This window comes from Triturus cristatus, chromosome 4_2 (genome assembly GCF_964204655.1).
Source record: "Triturus cristatus chromosome 4_2, aTriCri1.1, whole genome shotgun sequence".
Classification (NCBI taxonomy): domain Eukaryota; kingdom Metazoa; phylum Chordata; class Amphibia; order Caudata; family Salamandridae; genus Triturus; species Triturus cristatus.
The window spans coordinates 621,814,328-621,836,783 of NC_140586.1; the positions used below are offsets into that span (position 1 = coordinate 621,814,328).

The 22,456-nt window shown below is 44.3% G+C and overlaps 1 protein-coding gene across 1 annotated transcript in view; it reads right to left on the bottom strand.

Annotated features, from left to right (window-relative positions):
- The window catches only part of LRRC7 (leucine rich repeat containing 7), a 1,991,887-nt gene that overhangs the window by 234,660 nt on the left and 1,734,771 nt on the right, over positions 1–22,456 (bottom strand). Inside the window, exon 26 of the mRNA XM_085602293.1 lies at positions 20,806–20,898. Coding sequence (XP_085458419.1) covers positions 20,806–20,898 — 93 coding nt within the window. The remainder of the gene's footprint in view (positions 1–20,805; positions 20,899–22,456) is intronic.

The window sequence follows — 22,456 nt, forward strand, 5'->3', positions numbered from 1 at the left end:
ATGTTATGTGCAGGGGTGCATACGCACCACTCAGTGTCAAGAGTGATACAAAATGGAGACACATATCAAAGGGGGCATGGCAAAGATTTTAGGCAGTCAATCGCTTAATTCTCTCGCATGGATTTCTCAAGGATCAGGCCAGGACTGTTGCTAGAGAATGAGGAAGCAGCAAACCGGCGGTGCATCGTCTCACTTTGGAGCTCACCCAGGAGCAGGGATACACAAACACACAGCTATTAATAGGCTTATCGGCTTAAAATTGCGCCGATAGCACCGTGGGACCTGGCTTCCGCTCTCAAAAACTGGAGCAATCTTCACGGTCTTCGCACTCTGCTACGCAGAACCAGGCATGGGGCCTATACCTTTTTGCTTTTAATCCTGGCCTGACCGCCCCATGCTGCATGCATCCCATTCCGCGGTCCACCCCGACTGGATGGACAGACTCACCTGCGGGCGGCACGTGACAGAAGACAGGGCAAGGCTAGCCAGTGTCCAGAAGCTGGAAATAATTAAATTATGGCCGCACGGTGGCTCTGGGGTGCCTCCTCGCCTCACCGCCAGTCACGCGCACTTTTAATTGCGCGAGCCGCGATGCGCATGACAGTTGGTCACCAGCCCCACCGTAAGGGTCAAGAGTAAGACCGCGCAGACACGGATACATCTGCACGCTGCAGAAGGTGCACCATTACCATCACATGATTAACCATTTAATTTATGATGAAGTCTTAATCTAGAGCGAGCTAAGAGTTTATGCGTATTGTAACGTAACATAACCTTACTACCTAATAATGAATTCCCTATCAAAAAATCCCAGACGGTCACGGATGTCTAGTGCTTGCTGGCTCCGCGCTGAGGGGGGCCCTGGAGCGTCTTTAGTTTCACCTGGTGATCTCTAGGTTAAACTTCTTGCAGACTGAGGAATCACCAGGGGACTCAGATCCATACTTACCAATCCATCCAGTAATTTCTTGTTACTAAGGGGTCCCACTTGTGAAGCGCTGAAACTCTGTCTCCCGGTGTTACTGTGCCACCATTATTAATAACTGTGGGGTCTGGGTTTGCTGGAAGGATTATTGAACACTCCCAGAGAGGACCTTGGTGTATTCTGGTCTGCTGAGTGCTTACCCTGTGTACAGGTTAAAAGAGACCCTGGTCCCTGCAACCCAAGACATTTCCTTGGTAGTTGCTTAAAAGCACTGAAGCCATTTCACACAGATTCATTCACATCAACCTCCATCTTTGATCAAAAACCGATTTACCCACTGTAAGGTCTGTCGGGTGAACCAACGAGTTTGATGATATTCACAAAAAAATACTCTTTTTTTTTTCAATTTGTACTATAAGACAATGCCTTCCTTATTCATCTTTGAATATATGAAGATTTAACAGAGTGATACAAACTTTGTGTAGACGTATTAATACAAATTAATCTGATTTTGGTGTAGAATTATTAATACATACAAGTTAAACTTCAGGCGAGTGTTAACAATGGCCAAATATTTTGCGTAGGTAAAACTTGCACTAAAGGTGCTGCACAAAGTGTTGTTTAGTAGATATAAAATTCCAAATCATAATTAAGGCTTCCGGTTTTATGGTATTTTTTTTTTAAACATTTCCATCTGTATTTATCCATATTTGTTTTTGGTCATCTTGTTGGTATTTATCCATATTTATTTTTGGTCATCTTGTTGGTATTTATCCATATTTATTTTGTGTTTTGAAAAAAAAAGGAGCCTTAAAATGGTATATTTCAACTTTTATTTAATTCTTGGACATGTACTTATACACGGATACCTGTCACATTTAAGCAAATTAAGCAGACACGTATAACAGAACACTACACTCACAGGTACATATTAGCAGTGTACTGAAAATATACATTAACATCTGCCTGTATTTAAGGAAATCTCATCCTGTTTTTTAACACTCCATACTGTCTATCTGCTCAGTCGTTGCCTGGAATTCATGAAAGACAGCATGGAGAGTCTCTCACAAGAAGCACCATTTTCAGTTTTTTTCCGCTTTTAAAAATAAATACAGATAGGAAACACATTGTTTCCTGTCTGTATTTACAGGGGGCGTTTCCTCTCCATGGGCTCCAGGGCATCGCCCCCATAATTGTTTTGCCCCAATTTGTTTTACTTTAAACTTGGGATAAATTTGATGGGCCATTAAAAGAAAAGAAACACACATGCACACTCTTTCCCAGTCACTCCAAAGCAATAAAGACGATTGTTTAATCTTGAAAACACACCTGCCTTATGGTCATTCCCAGCATTTGCCCAGGGACAGCAATTGATTGCAGAGCTGGCGATATCACGGCCCGAGGTCTGATCTCATCTGACCAGCAAAGCAATAGCTTCCTAGGATAAGCTCTGCCCCTTGATGATGTTTTTGGAAAAGTAAGCCCCGGGTGATTAAGGCTGAAGCCCTGCAGCACGAGGGGCTCCACGTCAAACAAGGAATGGAGATACACGCCTCACCCTTGCTCACCTCGTCACAGAGTAGGGTTGGGACAGTGTCTCCACCTCAATCTGTGACAAAGTGTAGAAGGGTGGAGTAAAAGGGTTAAGCCAGGAAGCTGAGCACTGGATTCTACGCAGTGCATCACACTGAGTTTTGATGACTCACTGCGCAAAATCCAGTTCACACTTTTCCGCACTTCACTAAGTGCACCGGACGGTACAGAAAGTCTGAACAGACACTAAAGAAGAGTGCGTGCTAGTGCTACAGAGTTTTGTTAACCTGTAGCTGCAAGTACGCTGCGCACCTCCAGTGCCTTTTCCAGTCAAATCAGCCAGCTATTATAAGAGGAGAGTAGGGAAGTTACGAATCTCACTGTCTGCCAACATGGACAATTTGTTTTGTCTGAAAAGAAAAGTGGCCTAAAGCACCAAGGCCAGCTGTTAACTACAGGTACAGACAGTCTGACCAACCTTGCCTGCTACTACAAACAAAGCAGACACAGGATTGGTTCTTCCAACCAGAGGTGCCTTTCAAAAATATCCATATCTGGGGATCTGTCGTTAAACTGCATACCTCTCTTTAGAGCAGGGGTCTTCAAACTGTGGGGCGCGACCCCCAGGGGGGCCGTGGAGTGATGCAAAGGGGGTCACGCCTTCCCAGTCACACTTCTGCCCAGGCCCAAGGGCTTCAGCCCCCCCCCCACACTTCCCCCCGTCCTGTGTCTCAGCCCGGGCTGCTGCAGTGAAACTTGAGCTGCTGGGGGCTCAGCTGGGCAGTGTCTGGGCAGTGTCTGGAGTCTTATCTCCGGCACCCCCGTGTTTTTCACAGGTCTTTAAAGACCATTTGCATTTTTACATGCCAGTACCCCCTGGGTCCCCACTGTGCCTATTCCTTACATTTGGATTTTACATTCACTGTGGTAGTGTGAGAATGCATTTCATGGAAAGGAATACAAAGTTGGCTTCCTGGGGGCGCCTTTTGAAGCACCTGCTGCAGCGTTTCTTTCCCCGCAATTACCAGGCCTCACATAAATGTCAAGATAACTTGCGTGATTAATTATCGTCCTGGAGAGAGATCAGAATTTTGAATAGTTGAGGTTTTGACTTGGGTGAAGTTAGTGCAGAGGGTTAATATGCCTGCTGCGAAGAGTGCGTGTGATGTAAACAGATCAGCAGGTTACTGCTTTCAAAAGAGACATCCTTTTGTTACTTGCAATTTATAACTTAAAGTCCTAATATAGAATAGTGAGCTATTAACTTTCCTCCTAGAACTGCATGCACGCTGCAAAGAATACATTATTAGACCATTGATTAATGTTGCAAAAAGGGTTAATATGGCTAGAAATCAATTCTTATTATTAAAGGAAACTCCCAACTATGTTTCTTTTTCGACTCTGAGTTTGTGCTTCTCCACACCAAGCACTCTTGAACTATACTGCCTACCATGGATGACATGTGACTCCTATACTTTTAGTCCTTTGGCTTATGTAACATTTCCTATACACTGATTTACACACTTATGATTGATTGTAATGTGTGTGTGATGCAAAGTGCTCGGACACCCTACACTGGTATGAGTGGCACTATATAACTAATTCAATGCATCTGAGAGAGTGTGGTTATGGAGACTTGGTCACTGTTAAAGGGTGCTAGTGAGAGAATCCGTGGTGGGGGTGGTCATTGGCGGGGCACCAACAAACATTGTCGCACAGGGCACCACCAGCACTAAAGCTGGCCCTGGGAAGTATGCACAGATAAGCGCTGAAAATACCGCTTTAGGTGACTGCTTTTTTTTGTACCGACTGGGCCATCAAAATAATCTGCTGGTAACCCTAACCATAGGACTGGAAGTTTGTTGCAGGATCAGCACATTATTTATTTCCTTCACCCTCGATCCCCGATTAATGCCGCAATAGTTCAACTTAGATCTTAAAGTCTACGCCCCCGTCAATAACATGCTGAGTTACTTCATGGGTCTGGGAATGCACCCTGCATTCAGACAACTCATTCCTCATTCTCGCCCTTTATTGTCACGCTCACCTTGCACTCACAGTGATCACTCTGCACTCACAATGCACTTGTCCTGCTCACACTATACCTCAACCTGCAGTCACACGAGTACACTACTCATCCTGCACTCATGTGACACTTCACTCACCTGTCCCCCTCACTACTCAATATGCAACTCACTCAAACAAGCCCATCAGTAATCATACATTCATTCATCCCATTCTGAACTTGCATCCGCACCCAAAATGAGAGAGGACAGCAAGGGAGTGAGAGAATTTGATTGAAGAGGTCAGGGATGAGGAGAAATGTGAATTGCCGAAGAGAAGTGTGGACACGCAAGAAGTGAGTGTGATCCAAAGGTGAGGGCTTCTGTTAGAACAAAGTGGAGATGTGAAAGAGGAATGGGGGGACTGGAGAGGTGTAAGATACAAATGGACAAAAATTTTAATGAAGAGACGAGGTGAATGAGAAGTGCTGAGGGGCACGGGAGGTGACAGGGCCAGAAAGGCCATGAGATAAATGTGAGAGACTGTTAGAGATGAGGGCAGTGAAAAGACAGAATGGCAAGAGGTGATTAAAGGTGAAGTGAGAGGTTGAATGGGGAGAGTTCAGAAGTTGTAAAAAGGGGTGAAAGAAAATGACCTGCAAAGTGAGAGAGGGATCTGGGGTTAGGAGAGGAGAGAGGGATGGAAGGGAGGGGGTGAGAGGAAAGCTGCATGGGTAAACGGCTTAACTCTACACAAAACCGCCAGGGTTTTAAGGGACCCCTGCTTCTCCCGGTCAGGGCCAGGTGAGCTTCTAATGTGGCAGCACGTATTGCTGCAGAGTGGAAGGCCCTTCACAAAGGTTGACTTGAAATCTTTCTGATGATAATTGCTGTATTTTGGTTATAAATGGGTACTGATTGGGTAAAATCTTTCCTCAGTGTTACTGTGTGTAACAAATATCAAAATAATGAAGCAATGCTATCCCAAAATACGCGGCATCACATAACCTCATTTACATTTTCATCCCACCCAATTTAGTCAACAAGTTTAGACATTTTTGTCAGGAGGGGGTCCTTACGCCTCAAAATGTTGTCAGGGGGGTCTCGGCATCCAAAAGTTTGAAGACCTCTGCTTTAGAGTGTACATGACTCTCTTTCTTTACGTTTTCACTGAAATCGTCGGCTTTTGATATCAGAGAAAATGACATTGCAAACATGAAAAGTTAGCTGCTAACACTTCTCCACCGACCTTCATTACGATTTGGTATTTCAGACAGCAGAGACAAACAAAAGCCGTGCAAGTGTGTATGGTAAGATTATAAGACAGTACTTGGGGGTGGAGCAGGAGGTATAGGGTAAATATTGCGATTTCTGAGACTGAACAATTTATGCCAGCTTCTTGAGCTTTAGCTCAGCAGAGAATGAGTTAACCAGTAGCCATAGTTCTGTTTGCAGTCAGCATGTATATAGTGAAAGGGACATTTTCAATCAGTTTAAGAGTTTCTGATCAGTTCCGGCATTTTCAGTCAACAAAGAAAAAGCTAAACATTATTTGTGTTGCAAAAGCAAACTGGGGTTTTTGAAATGTGCAGTTTAAAGTTCTCCTTTGTGTGACTGTCAATGCTTGGATGTTTGGCTTTACAAAGGGTTTGTTGCAAGGATCGAGATATGACCTGAGTTTATATATTAAGTGCTCCCAAAAATATAAAATTACCATTAATTCCATTATTTTCTCACAATGTTTTTACTTTGACTTTTGTCCATTTTCCCAAAATTGCGCCGAAAAATGCACCATATTAGTCTATTTTTTTAAATTCTCAGGCAGGTGAGCACTTGCTCACTCTGACCAATTAATGCTTTTTTTTTTACGGGCCACTAATTTTAAAATTCATCAGCCGCCTCTGTGTATTTATCTGTAAAAATCAGTAATAATGGAAAACAGGAAGCCTTAATCATAATTTACTAAAGTAACACTACAATTCTCACTTGTGTTTGCGAATTTCAATCAGATCATTGCGAGTCTCTTATAAGTGGCAAGGCAAAGGGTAAGGTAAAAGGGTGGTCCCACCTATACCTGAGATCGTAAAGAGAGGTATTAGTGCTTTGCAACTGCAACTGCTCCTGCAAAGCACTGCAAGTTTATGGACTGATGAGGAAATGGAACCTGTGCATAACAATTAGTTTCCTAGAGGTCAGGGGTCGCTGCCATCATTGAGTACAACAGACAACAGCCCTGTGGGTCATTGCATGCTCCCGCTGGTGCACATTTCACTATGTGCCATTTATTGTGACATTATCGACCCCATAGCCTGTAAGAGACAGGGGTGGCAGGTACGCTCATGGATGTCATTTAGGGGCAGCGACCCCTGGAATGACCCTTGTGACCCCTGGTACCAGGAGCGGCTTGTATTGAGGAAAAGAGTCAGGGTGGGGACAGAGACAAAAAAAAAAAAATAACACTTACCTGCTGCCCTCCAGCATCACGTCGTGCTCTTCTGCTCTTCACCGCTGCTGCAGGCAGACACAGGCTCCCAGCCTGCCCTGCAGCTAATCCTGAAGCTGCTCTCATGCATGCGAGCAGCTTTAGGATTGGCCTGAGCACCAATAATGTGCGCTCCAGGAGAGACTGGGAGTCTCTGTCTGCTCTATCCAACCCTAGCAATGCAGCTGGGGTTGGAGAGAGCTTCACTGCACATAAAGTTTTTGGCCCGCCTGAGACCGCCGGCCAAAAACCACATGCGCACTGTAGGTAGAGCCCACCACTCTCACTCCAGCCTATCATCACCCTGTCCCCGCCCACAGCCCCAAGCCAAATAAAAGGATAGTAAAACGGGTTTTAAACCCGTTTTATTATCGTTTTATTTTTACATTTTTTAAAGTGCTGCCTCCCACTGCCTTTGCGACCCCTACCATCAGCAGTGGCAGAATCAGAGGCCAGGAGCTAAAGCAGCTCTAACTTATGGATGTCAGTGGGGGCTTCACTCACATCCTTCTTTGCCAATTTTTTACTTTACTCATACTGAACAAAATTACGTTATTCACCATTAGTTTAATAAACATGCAGTACAAATAGCTGGAATATAACTTTACCTGGCAGCTGAGGTAAGTAAAAAAATGCTCTTAAATGTATGTATGTTGCGTACGTGATTGCCGTTTTTAGTGTGTTAGAAACAGTATCACTCATCAGGAAAACAGAAAGTATACTATTCTAACTTTTGTAGTACCTTGGTATATATATTTAATACTCATAAACTTTTAGAAAACACTCACTGGAGGATATCAGTGATGTCATTTGAGATGTCATCAGTGATGTCACTGAAAATAGGTGAGGTAATAAGCAGTGCATTACAAGGGCATAAGTTATCATTAGCACAGCTAACTATAACTGCTGGTTTTGTATGAATGAAATGTGAGCCTAACTATAACGTCCCTGTAACCTTTGTTTTTTTCAGTGAATTTCTAAGGTTTTTTTGCTCTATTTACTAACTAGAACGTCTCTGTAACCTTAGGTTTTTTTTCATTTAATTTCTAAGGTTTTAAAAAAAAAAGGTTTTTGAACTTTATTTCCTAACTGTAACCACTAACCTTTGATAGTGAGTCTGCGCATGAGTGTCTTAGTAGGTCTTTGAGTGGGTGTGAGAGTGTCTGAGTAAGTCTGTGAGTGGGTGCATGAATCACTCATATCCCCAGTCACTCACCCATACTGCCTTTCACATGCCCAGTTACTCCCCCATACTGACTCAAGCACTCAATTACCAACACAGCCATACAGACACTCACTCACACATACAGCTTCTCACAACCAAACTCACTACCACATGCAGCCACTGACTCACCCACTCACTTATCCATATAGGCCATGAAACACCTCCTCACCCACACACACAGACACCCAGACAACCATAGAGGTAGTCAATCACCCATATAGCCATTCATGTACCCACTAACACACTCATACACCCAATTAGGCATCACCTATACATTTACTGAGACACCTAACCACTCACTTATACAGTCAGTCATGCCCCCACTGAGTCATCAATACACTCATACACCCACTGATTCACCAATAAACCTCAGTATATATATTACACTTTTTAAAAAAAGTCACTGGGTAACGTCATCACTCATGTAATGAGTGATGTAATTTGAGATGTCATGAGTGATATCACTGACCATTGCGGGGGCGCGAGTTATAGTTAACTCAGGTAACTTTAATGGCTGAATTTCTCTCAGTTTTGTATAAGTAAAATCTGACCCTAACTATAATGTCCCTGTAATCTTTGTTTTTTTACTGAATTTCCAAGGTTTTTTAAAATTCTATTTGCTAACTATAATGTCTTTGTAACCTTTGTTTTGTTCAGTGAATTTCTAAGGTTTTTTAGCTCGCAGTCATGTTTGCAGAGTGGTGGAGAAAGGGGGCTGGGCCTCTGACCAGCTCTCAGGAATTCCGCTTTGTAGGACTTACAGGAGGTAACAGGAGGAATTTTTGGCCCCCAAGGTCTCTCTGGAGCCAAGGGGACTTTATCCCCCAACTAGTAGTGCACCGGGAGGCACGTTTTCAGAGTGGTGGAGAAAGGGTGCATGGTCTCTGACAACTTCTCAGCAATCCTGCTGCGTGGGACTTACTGGAGGTAACAGGAGGGTTAGCTGGCCCCAAGGATGTCCTTGGAGGCCAACTATCTCTCCTATAACCTCCAGTTAGTCCCATTCTGCAGGATTGCTGAGATCTGACAGCAGGTCAAGCCCCCTTTCTCTATCACTCTGCAATCACACCTTCTGAAACACTACTAGTAGGAGGATGAAGTTCCCTTGCCTATTGAGGGTCCTTGGGGGCCAACTGACCCTCCTGTTACAGCCAGTAAGGCCCACACAGCTGGATTGCTGAGAAGTGGTCAGAGGCCATGCCCCCTTTCTCCGTCACTCTGCAAACGCACCTCTAGGAGCACTGCCGCTTGGAGGAAAAAGTCCACTTTAGTCCTGAGGCCCTCAGTAGGCAAAGGTGTGTCTGTCCCCCACCAGCAGTGCACCAAGAGGTGCCTTTGCAGAGTAGCGGCGAAAGGGGCCGGGGCCTCCCACGAGTTGTGGCTTTGTTTTTAGGATCATTGTGGGCCCCGGGGACCCCATCCACTGGGGCCTGATCCTTTTTTATTTTATTTCTCAAAAAACCGAGACGGGGGCTGCGTGGCCCCCCCTCCCGGGCCGATTTCAGCCCCGCGGACCACATCCCATGGGGCCAGGCCATCATTATTTTATCAAAAATGGGGAGGGGGGCCTGCATGGCCCCTCTCCACTGGCTGATATTGCCCTTGGGACCCCATCCCCGAGGGCATGCCCATTTTTTATTTTTAAATAATGGCCCTGGGTCCCCATCCCCCGTGGCCAGGCCTTTGTAGTTGTTTTTTTATTTTTTATTGTTGGGCCATATCTTTTATCTTTTTAATGGGGAGGGGGCCCAGCACGCCCCCCTCCCTGAGCTGATATTGCCTCGGGGATCCCGTCCCCTGGGGCATGGCCTTTTGTTGGAGACCGTGGGGGAAGTCTCAAGGCCCCCACAGTCCCTGCCGGCTCTGCGCCTCCTGCGGGAGCTGGCATTGCCTTTGGACAGATGGAGCTGCAAACATGCAGCTCCCTCTGTTCAAAAGCAATTCTGCTCCGCTACATGGAAGAAAGAGCATTTTCCATGCTCTCGCTTCCATGAAGCAAACCAGAGTTTGCAATGGCTTGGCGGGAGCAAACATTTAACAGATATGTGGAATTGCTGTTGATAGATGCCATAGAATTTATGCGACAGAGGTTGTGATGATTTATGGCACAACGTGGTGTGAGTGATTACAATAACCATCAGTGAGATAAGATAGGACTGGACTTTTTTGATTAATTTTCACAGTTTTGGCCTGGGCAGTTTCTTCTTGAGGACCTCATATACTACGACCGTGGAAGCCATAACTATTAACTACTAGCCTACTAGCATGATACGTGTGCATTTTGCCACTTGGTTGGCATTGTAGGAAGCTGGCTCTTTATATATTAGACGAAAATGGGGTACAGTGTGTAAAGAGTCCAGGCAAACCCCAATCAAGTATTTTTTTAGTTATGAATTTTTACAGGTTTCAAAAGTTCACACAGTGCGATTTCAGGAGCGGTAATGTTATCCTATGGGGGAAAAACATATACTGCATTTGGGCACTTGTCTGCGACTTACGGGACACTTCTCCTGGACTTACGGGGCAAGGTCTGAGGCAACACCAGCATGTCACCTCAGGTGGCACTGGGGTGGCCCGGTGCAGAGTTGTATTTCAGCGTCGGGTGCCCCGTTCAACTCAAAGGGCAACGGTTCGGTCGAACAGAGGTTGCAAGCTCAGACTGAGGGGCCAGTCTGGGTGAATCCACAGAGGGGCTCAGTCCTTACGCTGCTATCACATGTAGGGACACTGTTCGTCCACTATTCCTTGGGCTGCAGGGCTTGGGTGCAGTGGTGTCTTTAGGCATTGGGTGCATTCTGCAGGAGACACTTGCGGTTGAGGGGGCCTGCACAAAGAGGCTGCAGGTGGTGACTGGAAGTCCAGACTAGGCAAACCCAAGGGTGGGCTCAGCCTTTGAGGGTCTCAGGTTCACTCTTCGTCTGCAGAAAAAGTGCAAACAGGGCAGGTGGGCCACTACTGATGTGGGTTTCACTTTCCTGAAGTCCCTCGACGTACAGGTCAGTTTTACTCTGTGTTGGTGTCTAGTCTGGACACAACAAGCCTTGGTTGTCGCAAGGGGTCGAGTATCCCAGGTATTGGTACTGTGCAGCTCCAGTCAGTCCTAGTGTTCTCACACTTGGAGGAAGGATGGATATGACCTGTGGGAGCATGGAAACCTCTTCCTGGGTGGCTGCAACATCGGCAGTCCTGGAGAGCGGCAGGATGGTGATCCAGACCATGCTTCATTGGTGCCTGCAGCTGCAAGGGGGTTGCTCCTCTACTCCAAGGGAGTTCTCTGGCTATTTGCAAAGACCTGAAAACCCTCCGGGTTTCTTGGTCTCTGCACAGTGGCAGGATGAGTCAGTTTCTCCATTAGGTTCAGGTGCAGCAGGCAGGCTGGAAGGGTTAGCGTTAAGTAAGTCACTGTTCCTCTGTTCTCAGGTCAGCAATCTTCTTTTGTCTACTCCTTCTTTGTGTTCATTGAATCTGAAGTCCTGGCATCAGGGGTGCCACCTAAGTACTGTATTTAGGTATGTTACAGGGAGTGTCAGGTAGTAGCCTTTAGGGTGACTACACCCTCTAGATGACTGCTCCCTGTGGGAAGTGGGCACAGGCCTGACCCAGTGGACCAAATTCCACCAAAAACCAAGAAAGCAGAATTTTCCTAGTCATGTTCACTTTAAGTAGTCCACCTTAGGAGTGGTACTAGCCTGAGGGTGAACACACCTCCTGACTAGCTAATTTTCCCACTTGTGCCAAATGGGTCCTGGGCAGGGGGTGGCATTTCCCCTGTCTGGAGATAGCTAGGGTCACATATCAAAGGCGATGGAGGTCTTTGAAGTCTCCTGCCTTAATACACTGATTACTAGTCATCCTGCTTGGAAGAGGTGATAACACCTCCTGCCAGAGTAGGCATTGTGTCCGACCTCAGACAGCGTAGGCTGTCACCTCCAGGGGGTCAGAAATGCTTCTGTGGTGGCCAGCTGGACAGGACCAGTCAGCCAATATACCAGAGGTCAGTAGGTTTTCAAGGGGTACCTCTAAGTTCACCTCTGGGTGCAGCTTTTCGGATGTACGTGATATCATAGCTGACAACACACAGATCATTTTGTCGGTTCCCAAGAACTCTGCCGCCACTGCAGAAAAAATATCTCAATGCATGTCAGCAGTTGCAGACTGCTTGAGATGGAATTTTCTGAAACTAAATGGAGATAAACCGAGGTGTCGCTTTTCAGCTCGTTGTCCTTGAGCTGGAATAGCAATTGGTGGCCAGACACCTTAGGTATATGTCCTGTCCCAGTTGAGAACGCCACAAATCTCGGAGTAATCCTTGATACTGAATTTACTCTTAATAATCAGGCCAATCACACAGTGGCAACCTGTTTTGGGCTCATTAAGGATGCTCAGAAAAATCTTTCCATTTATCCGTATGCCAGCACGAAAGCAGGTAGCACTATCCCTTGTCACGTCTAGACTGGACTATTGTTATTCCCTCTATCTGGACTCCAATATAAGCATGCAGCACAAACTGCAAATAGCACAGAATGTACTGGCTAGAATAACTCTTGATATTCCCAGGCACCAATCGGCTACTGTGGGGTTGGGGGCCTTACTCTGGCTCCCCATCAGAAAAAGCATTATGCTCAAAGCAATATGTATGGTTCACAAGGTTTTTTTTTCCACAAACCAGCGGGGATAAAAAATGTGTTTCACTGGCATAATCCAGGCAGAAGCCTTCGATTGCCACATTGCAAACTGCTCACTGTGCCAAGGACCCATTTGAAGAAATGAGGAGATAGCGCATTCTCGATTGCCACAAGCAGGCTCTGGAGCTCACTTTCGCAAAGCCTGAGGGCCATCCTGAGCTGCTGGCTTTATGGAAGGCACTTAAAACCTGGCTCTATATATACTCTTTAGTTTGTTTCTCTTTTTTCTAGTGGGTTTTGATTGGGTTTCTTCTGGACGGCCGGCTACAGCACCTTGATACCTTCGGGTAACTGCTGTGCTCTAAAAAAAAAAATAAAAAAAAAATAAAATCACAATTCTGTATTAATTCATCCATCACTGGATTGAGTGTGGGCCTATTAATACGAGGTGTTTGATATCAAACATCATAGGTTCCAGTGAAGCCATTATGTAGGTGGGAAACTTGTTTTGACCAATTCCCAGTACATACCTTAAGATGGCTTCCCTGTTCACTTGTTGATGAGCGATTTTATTCTACCCTGTTCACATGTACTGTCAGTAATTGAATTGGCCAGCACAGGGGCATATCTGCTCATGCAGATATCTCCTCACATGTGATTTACTGAACCCTGCCTTAGGTTTGTAAGGTTTGCTGTAAGGGTGACTTACAAATGTTACATGCTGTGTTAAGGGACATACCACACAGGGTATGTTCCATGTTATGTTACCACTTTTTAGAGCACCTTGTCATGCAGCCTGCAATGGCAGTCTGCTTGAGTTTGGTGCTGGGTCCCTTACAGTGGCATAAGATATGCTGCAGCTCTTAGGGACTCTCTTTGGTACCAATGCCCTAGGTGCAAGGGTTGCCACTTACAATGGACTTACAGAGGTGCTAATGGTCTGGCAAACTGGGGATCAATTGACCAGTTACCTTGTTTTGGGGGAAAGAAATCTGGCACTGGTAACCTGGTTAGCAGGAACCAATTGCACTCCAATTAAAGTTGCATCAAATACCAGGCAAAAAGTGGGGGGACTTCTGCAACAAAAACCCAGTTTCCTACAAGGCCCTATGTTAGCTCATCACGCGGTACTGAATGGCCTTTCTAGCTCTTTCTTTTAAGTTGACGTGATGGATGGCGCTTTTTAGCCCTGATGAGACCCATATGCCTGTTTTAATTTAAGTCGGAAACGCTTTGCTTTCAGGGACATGGATGTTCGCTTTTCCATATAGAGGTCGGCCACTTCTTTTACAAGGAAAAATATGTCGCTCATAGCAGCATCGTGGACATTCTTGCGGGACTGCGAGGACCAGCAGCCCTAGCTCTTGACACAGCTGGTGCCTCTTCTCGGTGACCTCCCATCATCTGCCTGCCGCCTTCAACTGCTCGCGGCCCCCGCTTCGTGGGAGCCGCTCGTAGCAGCATCGTGGACATTCTTGCGGGACTGCGAGGACCAGCGGCCCTAGCTCTTGACACAGCTGGTGCCTCTTCCCGGTGACCTCCTATCCACCTAGCGGTGGTATTTAACCACGCACCTTTAAACGCATCGCGGGACGTGCGCGGGCCAAGACCGGGCCAAGGGCGGGCCCGTTCGAGCCCGTTCGAGAACGGAGAGGACGGGACAGGCCACCCCCTTAACATCGGCAAGTAAGGTCAGTGTACCAGTTGTAAATCCATGCCTAACCTCTCAAAAAAAACTATGTCGGGTGGTCTTACAGTAGGCACTTTGGACCAGTTCCTTGTCAGAGCTTCGTCCGTTTTGGCGCATGAAATCGAACTAACAGAATAAAGATTATCGTTGGATATTGCGCTTAGTAAATGATCTTCCCTGGGTAGATTAACCCTAGATAGTTCCCCCTTGCCCTCTTCGGTATCGGTTACTGATGCAGTGATAGATACCGATGAAAGAGAGGAGAATTCCCCTTTACAGACGGATGGATGTCGGACTGTCTTGCAGCCACGTAAAATCCGCACTACTGCCACTGCAAATTCTAAGTTGGACACTAGAGACTCTGGGTCACTGCTATCGTGTGGTAAGACTAGATCTGCCCATGGTAATAAAGCTGGGGTGTGTCACCAAGGAGTAAATAAAACACACAAAAGGAAGTGTAGTGGAGCACAAACACAAATAAAGGGAAGGAAAGCCAAAGTTATGAAAACTAATGGTCCTTCAGCTCCATCACATGCCATCCAATTGTTGAAATAGACGTGGATCCCTCGAGCCCCACAGTGGATGTTTCGACAGATGAATTGGGATCTAACTTTTGGAGCAAGTTGGAGGACATATTTCATATTTAAAAAGATTTGCCTCCCAATCTATGACAGACTTGATACCATTGAAAGTAGATTAGTTTGTCTAGAACTTGCTGTTGCATCGGGCCAATTGCGGGGTGGTGTGTGGGTAAATGGAGCAAAAAACACTAAAAAGGCTCAAGTGGAGAAAACAGGAATCGTAGTAGCCCCAGTTTCCTCTCAGGGGGGAAGGAAAAAAAAACGATGACAAATCTATGGGCCTTGGCCTTATATCTTTACCCATCGATAAATCTCCAGTAGAACCTATTAATCCACCCCCTTCTAGCGATAGGATAGTGGTAACAGATGTTCCGAGATCTGTGACCCAGTCTCAACTGGTGAGGGATGCTACTACCCTTGCAATGCACCCCTCACAAAATTTACCATGCATTGATCTTCCACCGGATTCTACTCCGTATGTGGTGGTTCTTGTGGGTGTTCCCCAGTTGTGTCAGGATAAGGGGGAGACGTACATGGAACTTAAGAACAAATGTATCTTTTGGCTTAATACAAATCGCCCTCTGCCTCCAGACGTATCTGCGGAAATATTGTTTGTGAGAAGAGTGGATTGGGTAGGGGTGCCGAGAAAGTCAATAGATGGTGATTGTATAATTAATAATTTTAGAGATCGGAGGGCTGTTGATCACATTTGTAAATGGGTTCACGAGGTTACAAACACTGTGATTCAGTCATTACCCTTGACCTTTTTTTATCCAGTAATAGTTCCAGCACCCAGGAAATTGTTATCGAATAGAGGGGTTTGGAATAGGAGTAATGTAAGGGGTCTTTCAGATTGCAATAGATTTGAGGTATTGTCAGGATTAGAAGATTGTGATTGACGTCGATCACCACCACTAGAAAGATGTTTACGGGTCATGCAGGTGAATGATGAGAATCTAAATGAAGGTATACCCCGAAATTCAGGTGTTAACCAATCAAGCTCAGAGATTATAGCTCAATTAGAACAGGAAGGTAATGTAATGGTGACTTCACCATCTCTAATTGAATTGGATGTAGGTACAGGGGGCGTTGAAAATGTTTATAGTAAATCCAATAGATCTTCATCTTTGTCACTGGTATCTTGGAATGTGGCGGGTCTCGGTTCCAAATTGAATTTGGCTGATTGGTACACTTTTGTTGACACATATGACATCTGCCTCTTCCAAGAAACCTGGTTGATGGAACCTGCCTTTCGTGAGGGGTATGTGAATTTCTTTGTCCCTGCTGACAGAAAGGAAAGGGGACGGCCAATGGGAGGATTAGTGATTTGGGTCAAACAGGGACTAAGTTGTAATATGCGGCAACTCCCGGTTCTAAATAAAGATATATTGGCGATGAGACTTAGTTTGTCGTCTGGTGGTAGTTTAGATATTTTTAATGTTTATGCAAGGGGCTCCCAGGAGGTAAAACATCGATGGTAGTTTCAGCCTTGGATAACTTAATTGAGACCCTACCAATTAACTCATTCCCGCTTATTGCGGGGGATTTTAATGTTACATTCGAACCGTTAGGCTACGAGGACCAAAAGATAACGGAGGAGGACGACTCCAGATGGGGTATTCCCAACTTGAGTTGGTACCCATAAAAAAGTGGACTGAAGCGGCTATACAATTTAAGGGATTATGTATGGGAAATTATCTAAGGGCTGCCAATGGGCGCAAGCACTCTGATAGGCAGGGAAGTTTTACGTATGACAACGGCTATAGGTCTAGCCGAATAGATTACTTGCTTGTCCATTTAAAATTATGGCATTGCCTTATGGACATGGCTGTCATTACACGCCTAGAGAGTGATCATAACCCACTTACCTCTTCCTTTAAATTGGAAATAGGTAGAGTGGGAGTAGTTAACTATGATAGTATAGTCCCCGAAGTAGCCCTAGCAAATGACGAGAGACATCTTAAGTGGAGCCAGGTTGCTAAGTACCCTGAGACCTTGACACTAATTAGGGAAGATGTAAATAAAGTATTGATAGATTTGGGATCCCTTGTGAAGACTGCTGACCCCCAGTCCTGCATTGTCCAAGAGCATGAAAAACTCTTTGATCACCTGAAGTTTTATTTTTGTAAATCGGGCCTTGGAAATAGGAAAAACAGAAGGAATGTAAAAAGCTGGTATAATGCGGCTTGTAAACAATCCAGATTGAATCTGGGTGTGGCTATAAAGAAGCGGGATCCCACATTGGTTAGAGAGGCGAGGGGGCTGTGTAAGAAGGTTCAGATTGAGGCGAAGAAGTTATGGGATAGATGTAAGTGGCAGGAGTTGAAAGACGCATGTAAAGCTAAGAATCCAAAATTGTTTTTGGATATATTCAAATGGGATGGGGGGGGGGGGGGTGTCCTCAACGCCCACAGAATAATGTTGCGCAACACTTGTGGATAGAGTTTTTTAAACCACAATACGCTCGTAGTGGAAGTTATGAGTGCGCTCACGCTAATCAATATACATTTTATAAAGATGTTACCTTTAGTCTGAAAGATGTGGACAGGGCTTTGGAGACTGTAACAGATGGTAGGGCCCCAGGCATGGACTGCATCCCCGCAGATGTTTTTTTAAATGATAAGCAAACATGGCGGGTGTATATATCTCAACTGGCAAATGCTATAGCCCTGGGCGGGGCTGTTCCCTCCTCTTGGAAGGGGGCAGAAATAGTGCCGGTTTATAAAAAGGGGGACAAGGCTGTTCCAGGTAACTACAGGCCTAACAGCCTGATTGATTCCATTCAAAAAATTTTGGGAAGGCTAGTGCTATTTAAAATGCAGATTTGGATAGATGATAATAATATCTTGATTTCATTACAGGCGGGATTTCGGTAGGAAAACAAGTACACTTGACCAAGTTTTTTGCTTTGTAACTTTGTATTGGCGCACTGTGGTCCTAGGGAAAGGGTCCCTGTATGCAGTGTCGTGGATTTGAGGGCAGCTTTTGACCTAGTCCCACGTGACAAATTATGGCAGGTTTTGAAGGATTTGGGGATGGCCTCGGAACTATTAACACTGATCGTCCGCATGCATGAGGACACTTTTGCACGGGTTCGGTGGGGAATACAGGGGGAGGTTACTGAAGCCTTCCCTGTCGAGCGGGGAGTGCGGCAGGGGTGCGTTATGGCGCCTACCCTGTTCTCGCTCTTTGTCAATGGGGTGGTGGATTACCTTTCTCTGACCCCCACCGATGCCCCGGCGCTGGATGGTATTCGCATCCCTGTCCTCTTGTTTGCGGACGACACCTTGGTCATCTCTAAAACTCCCTGCGGCCTTCAGAAAGCCTTGTTGCATTTTGTAGATTTTTGTCGCCTGCATGGGTTGGAAATAAACACTGTCAAAACCAAGTTCATGGCGTTTAATGAACACAGATCTTTTAGAGGCAATATAGTCATGGACAAATGTCCACTAGAACAGGTGGACGCTTTCACTTACCTAGGGGTGACTTTGCAGAGAGACATGCGTTGGAATAACCATATTAACCTGGCTGTCCTCAAGCATCAGCAACAAGCAGGTTGTCTCCTACAAAAATTCAAAGCATCACAGACTAAACCTATCCGCCCAGCTCTTGAGATCTATGGGATGAAGGTGTTAAGTTCAGCCCTATATGGAGCTGAACTATGGGGCTTTGAAAACGTATCCCGCTTGACCAAGGTGGAAAATGAGTTTTTTCGCAAATTGACTGGTGTACCACAAAGCACCCCTTTAATCCCTCTACAATGGGATCTAGGTAGAAAAGGGATTAAAGATTTAGTAATTTTGCGCCCATTGTTATATTGGTGTAGAATATGGAGTACAGAGGAGTTAACGCAATACGCTCGAGGCCTTATGGATATTATTAAAAATGATCCTTTTCATAAAATAAAATGGCTGAGTGAGATTAGATCCCTATTAGGGAAGATGGGAATGGTAGATCTGTGGGATAATCCTCAAAATGCAACCTTCCCAGGTAAAAAACTTTTAAAAGCAAGATATTGGGCAATGGTCCACCATTCAATCATGTTGGAAAAGTTACCAACAAATCTCACGGGTCGTTTTCTTGAATTTAAGACCAGGCCCATGCTTGAAGAATATTGGGATGTTATTGAAAGGCCATATGATCGTAAACTGTATTTTCAATTTAGGGCTGGTACCCTCCCAACTAGGCAGTTTATAGTGAAATGGGAGGGGTCTTCAAGTGACAGATGCCCCTGGTGTCCAGACCAACAAGAATCTGTCAGTCATATTTTGTTTGGCTGTCTCAATATCTTGCACCTCGCCGAATGTGGATAAAACCCATTTGTCCGCTTATGGGTACTCAGAGGTATGTTGACGCCCTGAGAATTTTAACTACAGATTCTAACCCTACAATTGCGACAGCAGTTGTGAAATTTCTCAAATGGACATGGTCAATTCGCTCTAAAAGCCGCCTTTAAACGTCTTCTTAATTTGAGTATATTGATATTTACTATTGATTTAAATGTGTTAGAAATGTTGAATATGTTATAAATTATAGTAAATTGGGAATATTTAAAGATATTGTAGTTTTATATGTTGTGTCATGGAATATAATGGTAATTTTAACCATTTTAAATTTTTGGGAAATGCGCTGTATTTTGAATAATTGATGTATTTTTATATGATGTACTTTGATGTCTTAACCGTCGAATAAAGTTATGATGATACGATTAACTGCATGGGTTAAAATGTTGACACATACTCAGGGGTTATCTAATGTGGAATTCATATAACCAAGGACCAATATCCATATAGAACTGGAGATTGTATTGAAAAGAAGGGTGACACCTTACTGTATGTGTGTGTCATATTGAATATATTTTCCCACCTTCACTTTTGAGCACTGTGCCGTTATCACCACTGTCTATTGTTACATCAGCCAAGGAAAATACAAATGACTTGCATTCTCAAAGCCTTGATAAAGCTTTTCTTGATGACTATAAATTAAAGATTAAACAGATGTAATTAAATGGAATATATATATTTTTGAATGAGACCTATGCAACCATTGTTATATTTCTCTCTTTTGCAGTCAACAGGCACCTTTTATTTTCTGTAGAATACGCCTCCTCGCTTTATGATCTACACACAGGCACGTTAGAACACACCTTATTCAAAAAGGTGTGTTCTAACGTGTCAATAAGTTATTGAGACCACGTAACAAATTCCAAAATATATTTTAAAATTTTAATCAGATTGGTTTTACTCTACGTCAGATGTTTTTATATCGGCCTCCCCTGTTGTGATAAAGGTATGTTTGTATTAACACATATCGAAAATCAATTTGACAGAATTATATTTTATACAGAAAACAGGAACAACTCTCATGTTGTTAGCTTATCATTCGGGAATTCATCGGGAGCCCGCAGGCGTACATGGCCGTTCTTGTTTTTTTAATTCTGCCGAATAATCCATCTCTTACTATTATTTCTTTCACAAGCTGCAACGCTCAAGCCTGCGGAATCTTTCCAGTTTACCTTTAGACACCAAGGAAAGTACTTTCTAGAAACGGCAAACAAATGGCGCGCTTCGTTTAAACATGCAATTCTGGGAATGTTGGTAGGGGGCGCTTGCCTACGGTCTCTCCACAAGAGGGAAAGATACAGGCCAGGGGCTTCTATTCATCATCGTTATTTCTGTTGTTTTCTTCAGCCTACAGAAGACAAGCATTAGTTAAAACACAGGGGAAATCAGAGCCCTTACCTTGTCGGACGGTTTGAACGGGTTTCCTTGTCCACTTATTCCACCACTGATACTAAATCCAAGGCCAGGATTCTTGTCTATCCTCACACAAAACTATGTTAGAAAAACATGGAAAGATATTTGAATACCCAAGAAGAATACAGATAGATTCACGTAAATGGCATACACATCCCCTTCCCCCAAATGGGTAGCCCTCCTCAAACCATAGTAGACATAAAAACGGGACTAAAGTGATTTCCCACAGGCGCCGCCCAGTATGTGCAAATATGCATTTTATATACAGAGGATGAAAGGTCTGGTGTTTCACACTTAATGGGTTAACTCAGTATATCAATGAATAGTTTTTGTACATTCATAACTCAGGAATTTAGTATTTCATGAGGAATTCATTACACCTCACAATGTGCAATGTTGTGATCAGATGCCATCACATGTATGTAACCATGAAGGTTCTGACCACATGGTTTGTCACATATATGTCACCATCATACACCTGCTATTGCATAGATAATTGAACATGCCACTCAAACCTGCAGCCCAGCAACATGGGTCCCTTAAGGCGTCTTACAAAAGAAGTTTATTTACTTCTGACCATAGGCACGATGAACGTTAAGATTTATTTCTAAAAAAAATGCAGGTGTTAATACTTTGACAAGCTAAGGGTTTCCTGATCGGAATATTGCATGTCATTCTAATAATAAACACATAAACTGCTTTTATTAAGGAATTCTGCAATACTATTAAATGCACAGATGTATACAGTCTGTGAATATTTGAATGTCGACCCCACTTCCTATGACTATAATTACACTCACCGTATAAACCCACATTGGGAGAAGAGGGGAGATCAGTTTGCTTCCGCCAATTGAATATTAAGGTCCATTTAGGATAATGTAACTGCTTTAGAAAGGGCCTTAGCGCTGTATATGCTTTACAAATCTTCCACGTATTGCTTTACTTTGAAGTGTAAATTTAAATAAATAAAAAAAACACAAGCTGGGCCTGTGTTTATGAATTCTTCAGGGATGCCTGCCTCAAACACTGAAAACTGTGGTGTTGGTCTTGGGATAGGCACATATAGTTACTTATACCGCCAAATGAAAGCATGCACATGGCCTTACTACAATTTACATGTATCATAAAGAAACCATGAATATGCTCCTCTTGAAAATAATGTGGACATACACTTCCTACATAGAATGTGAAGGCGCGCTTCACATAGACATGATAGTGGCCAAACGGACAGTTACTCCGCTCTGGCAAATAGGATGGACATCTACCTCCAAAAGACAACATGGATGTGTTCCATCCACAGACAACATAGCTCCCACAGAAAACATGGGCCTCTGCCACACGCAGACAAAGTGGACATATACCTTTTACATAAAATATAGATGTGTTCTTCTCACAGGCAATAACTAAGGTGGGTATGTACCTCCAAAAGACAATAATAGCAAATAGTTCTCAGAAGTAAAATGGATTTGTATTTCCCATGTGGATTGACACTTCCAAAAGACAACGTGAACCAGGACCATCCACAGAAGCACCTATAACATCTATATTGGGAATTATGAAGTAGTCCTCAAGAACAAGAGCTGTTTGTAATCATGTAGTTCACTTTGATGGGCTACAAAGCAGTACCGAAAGAAAG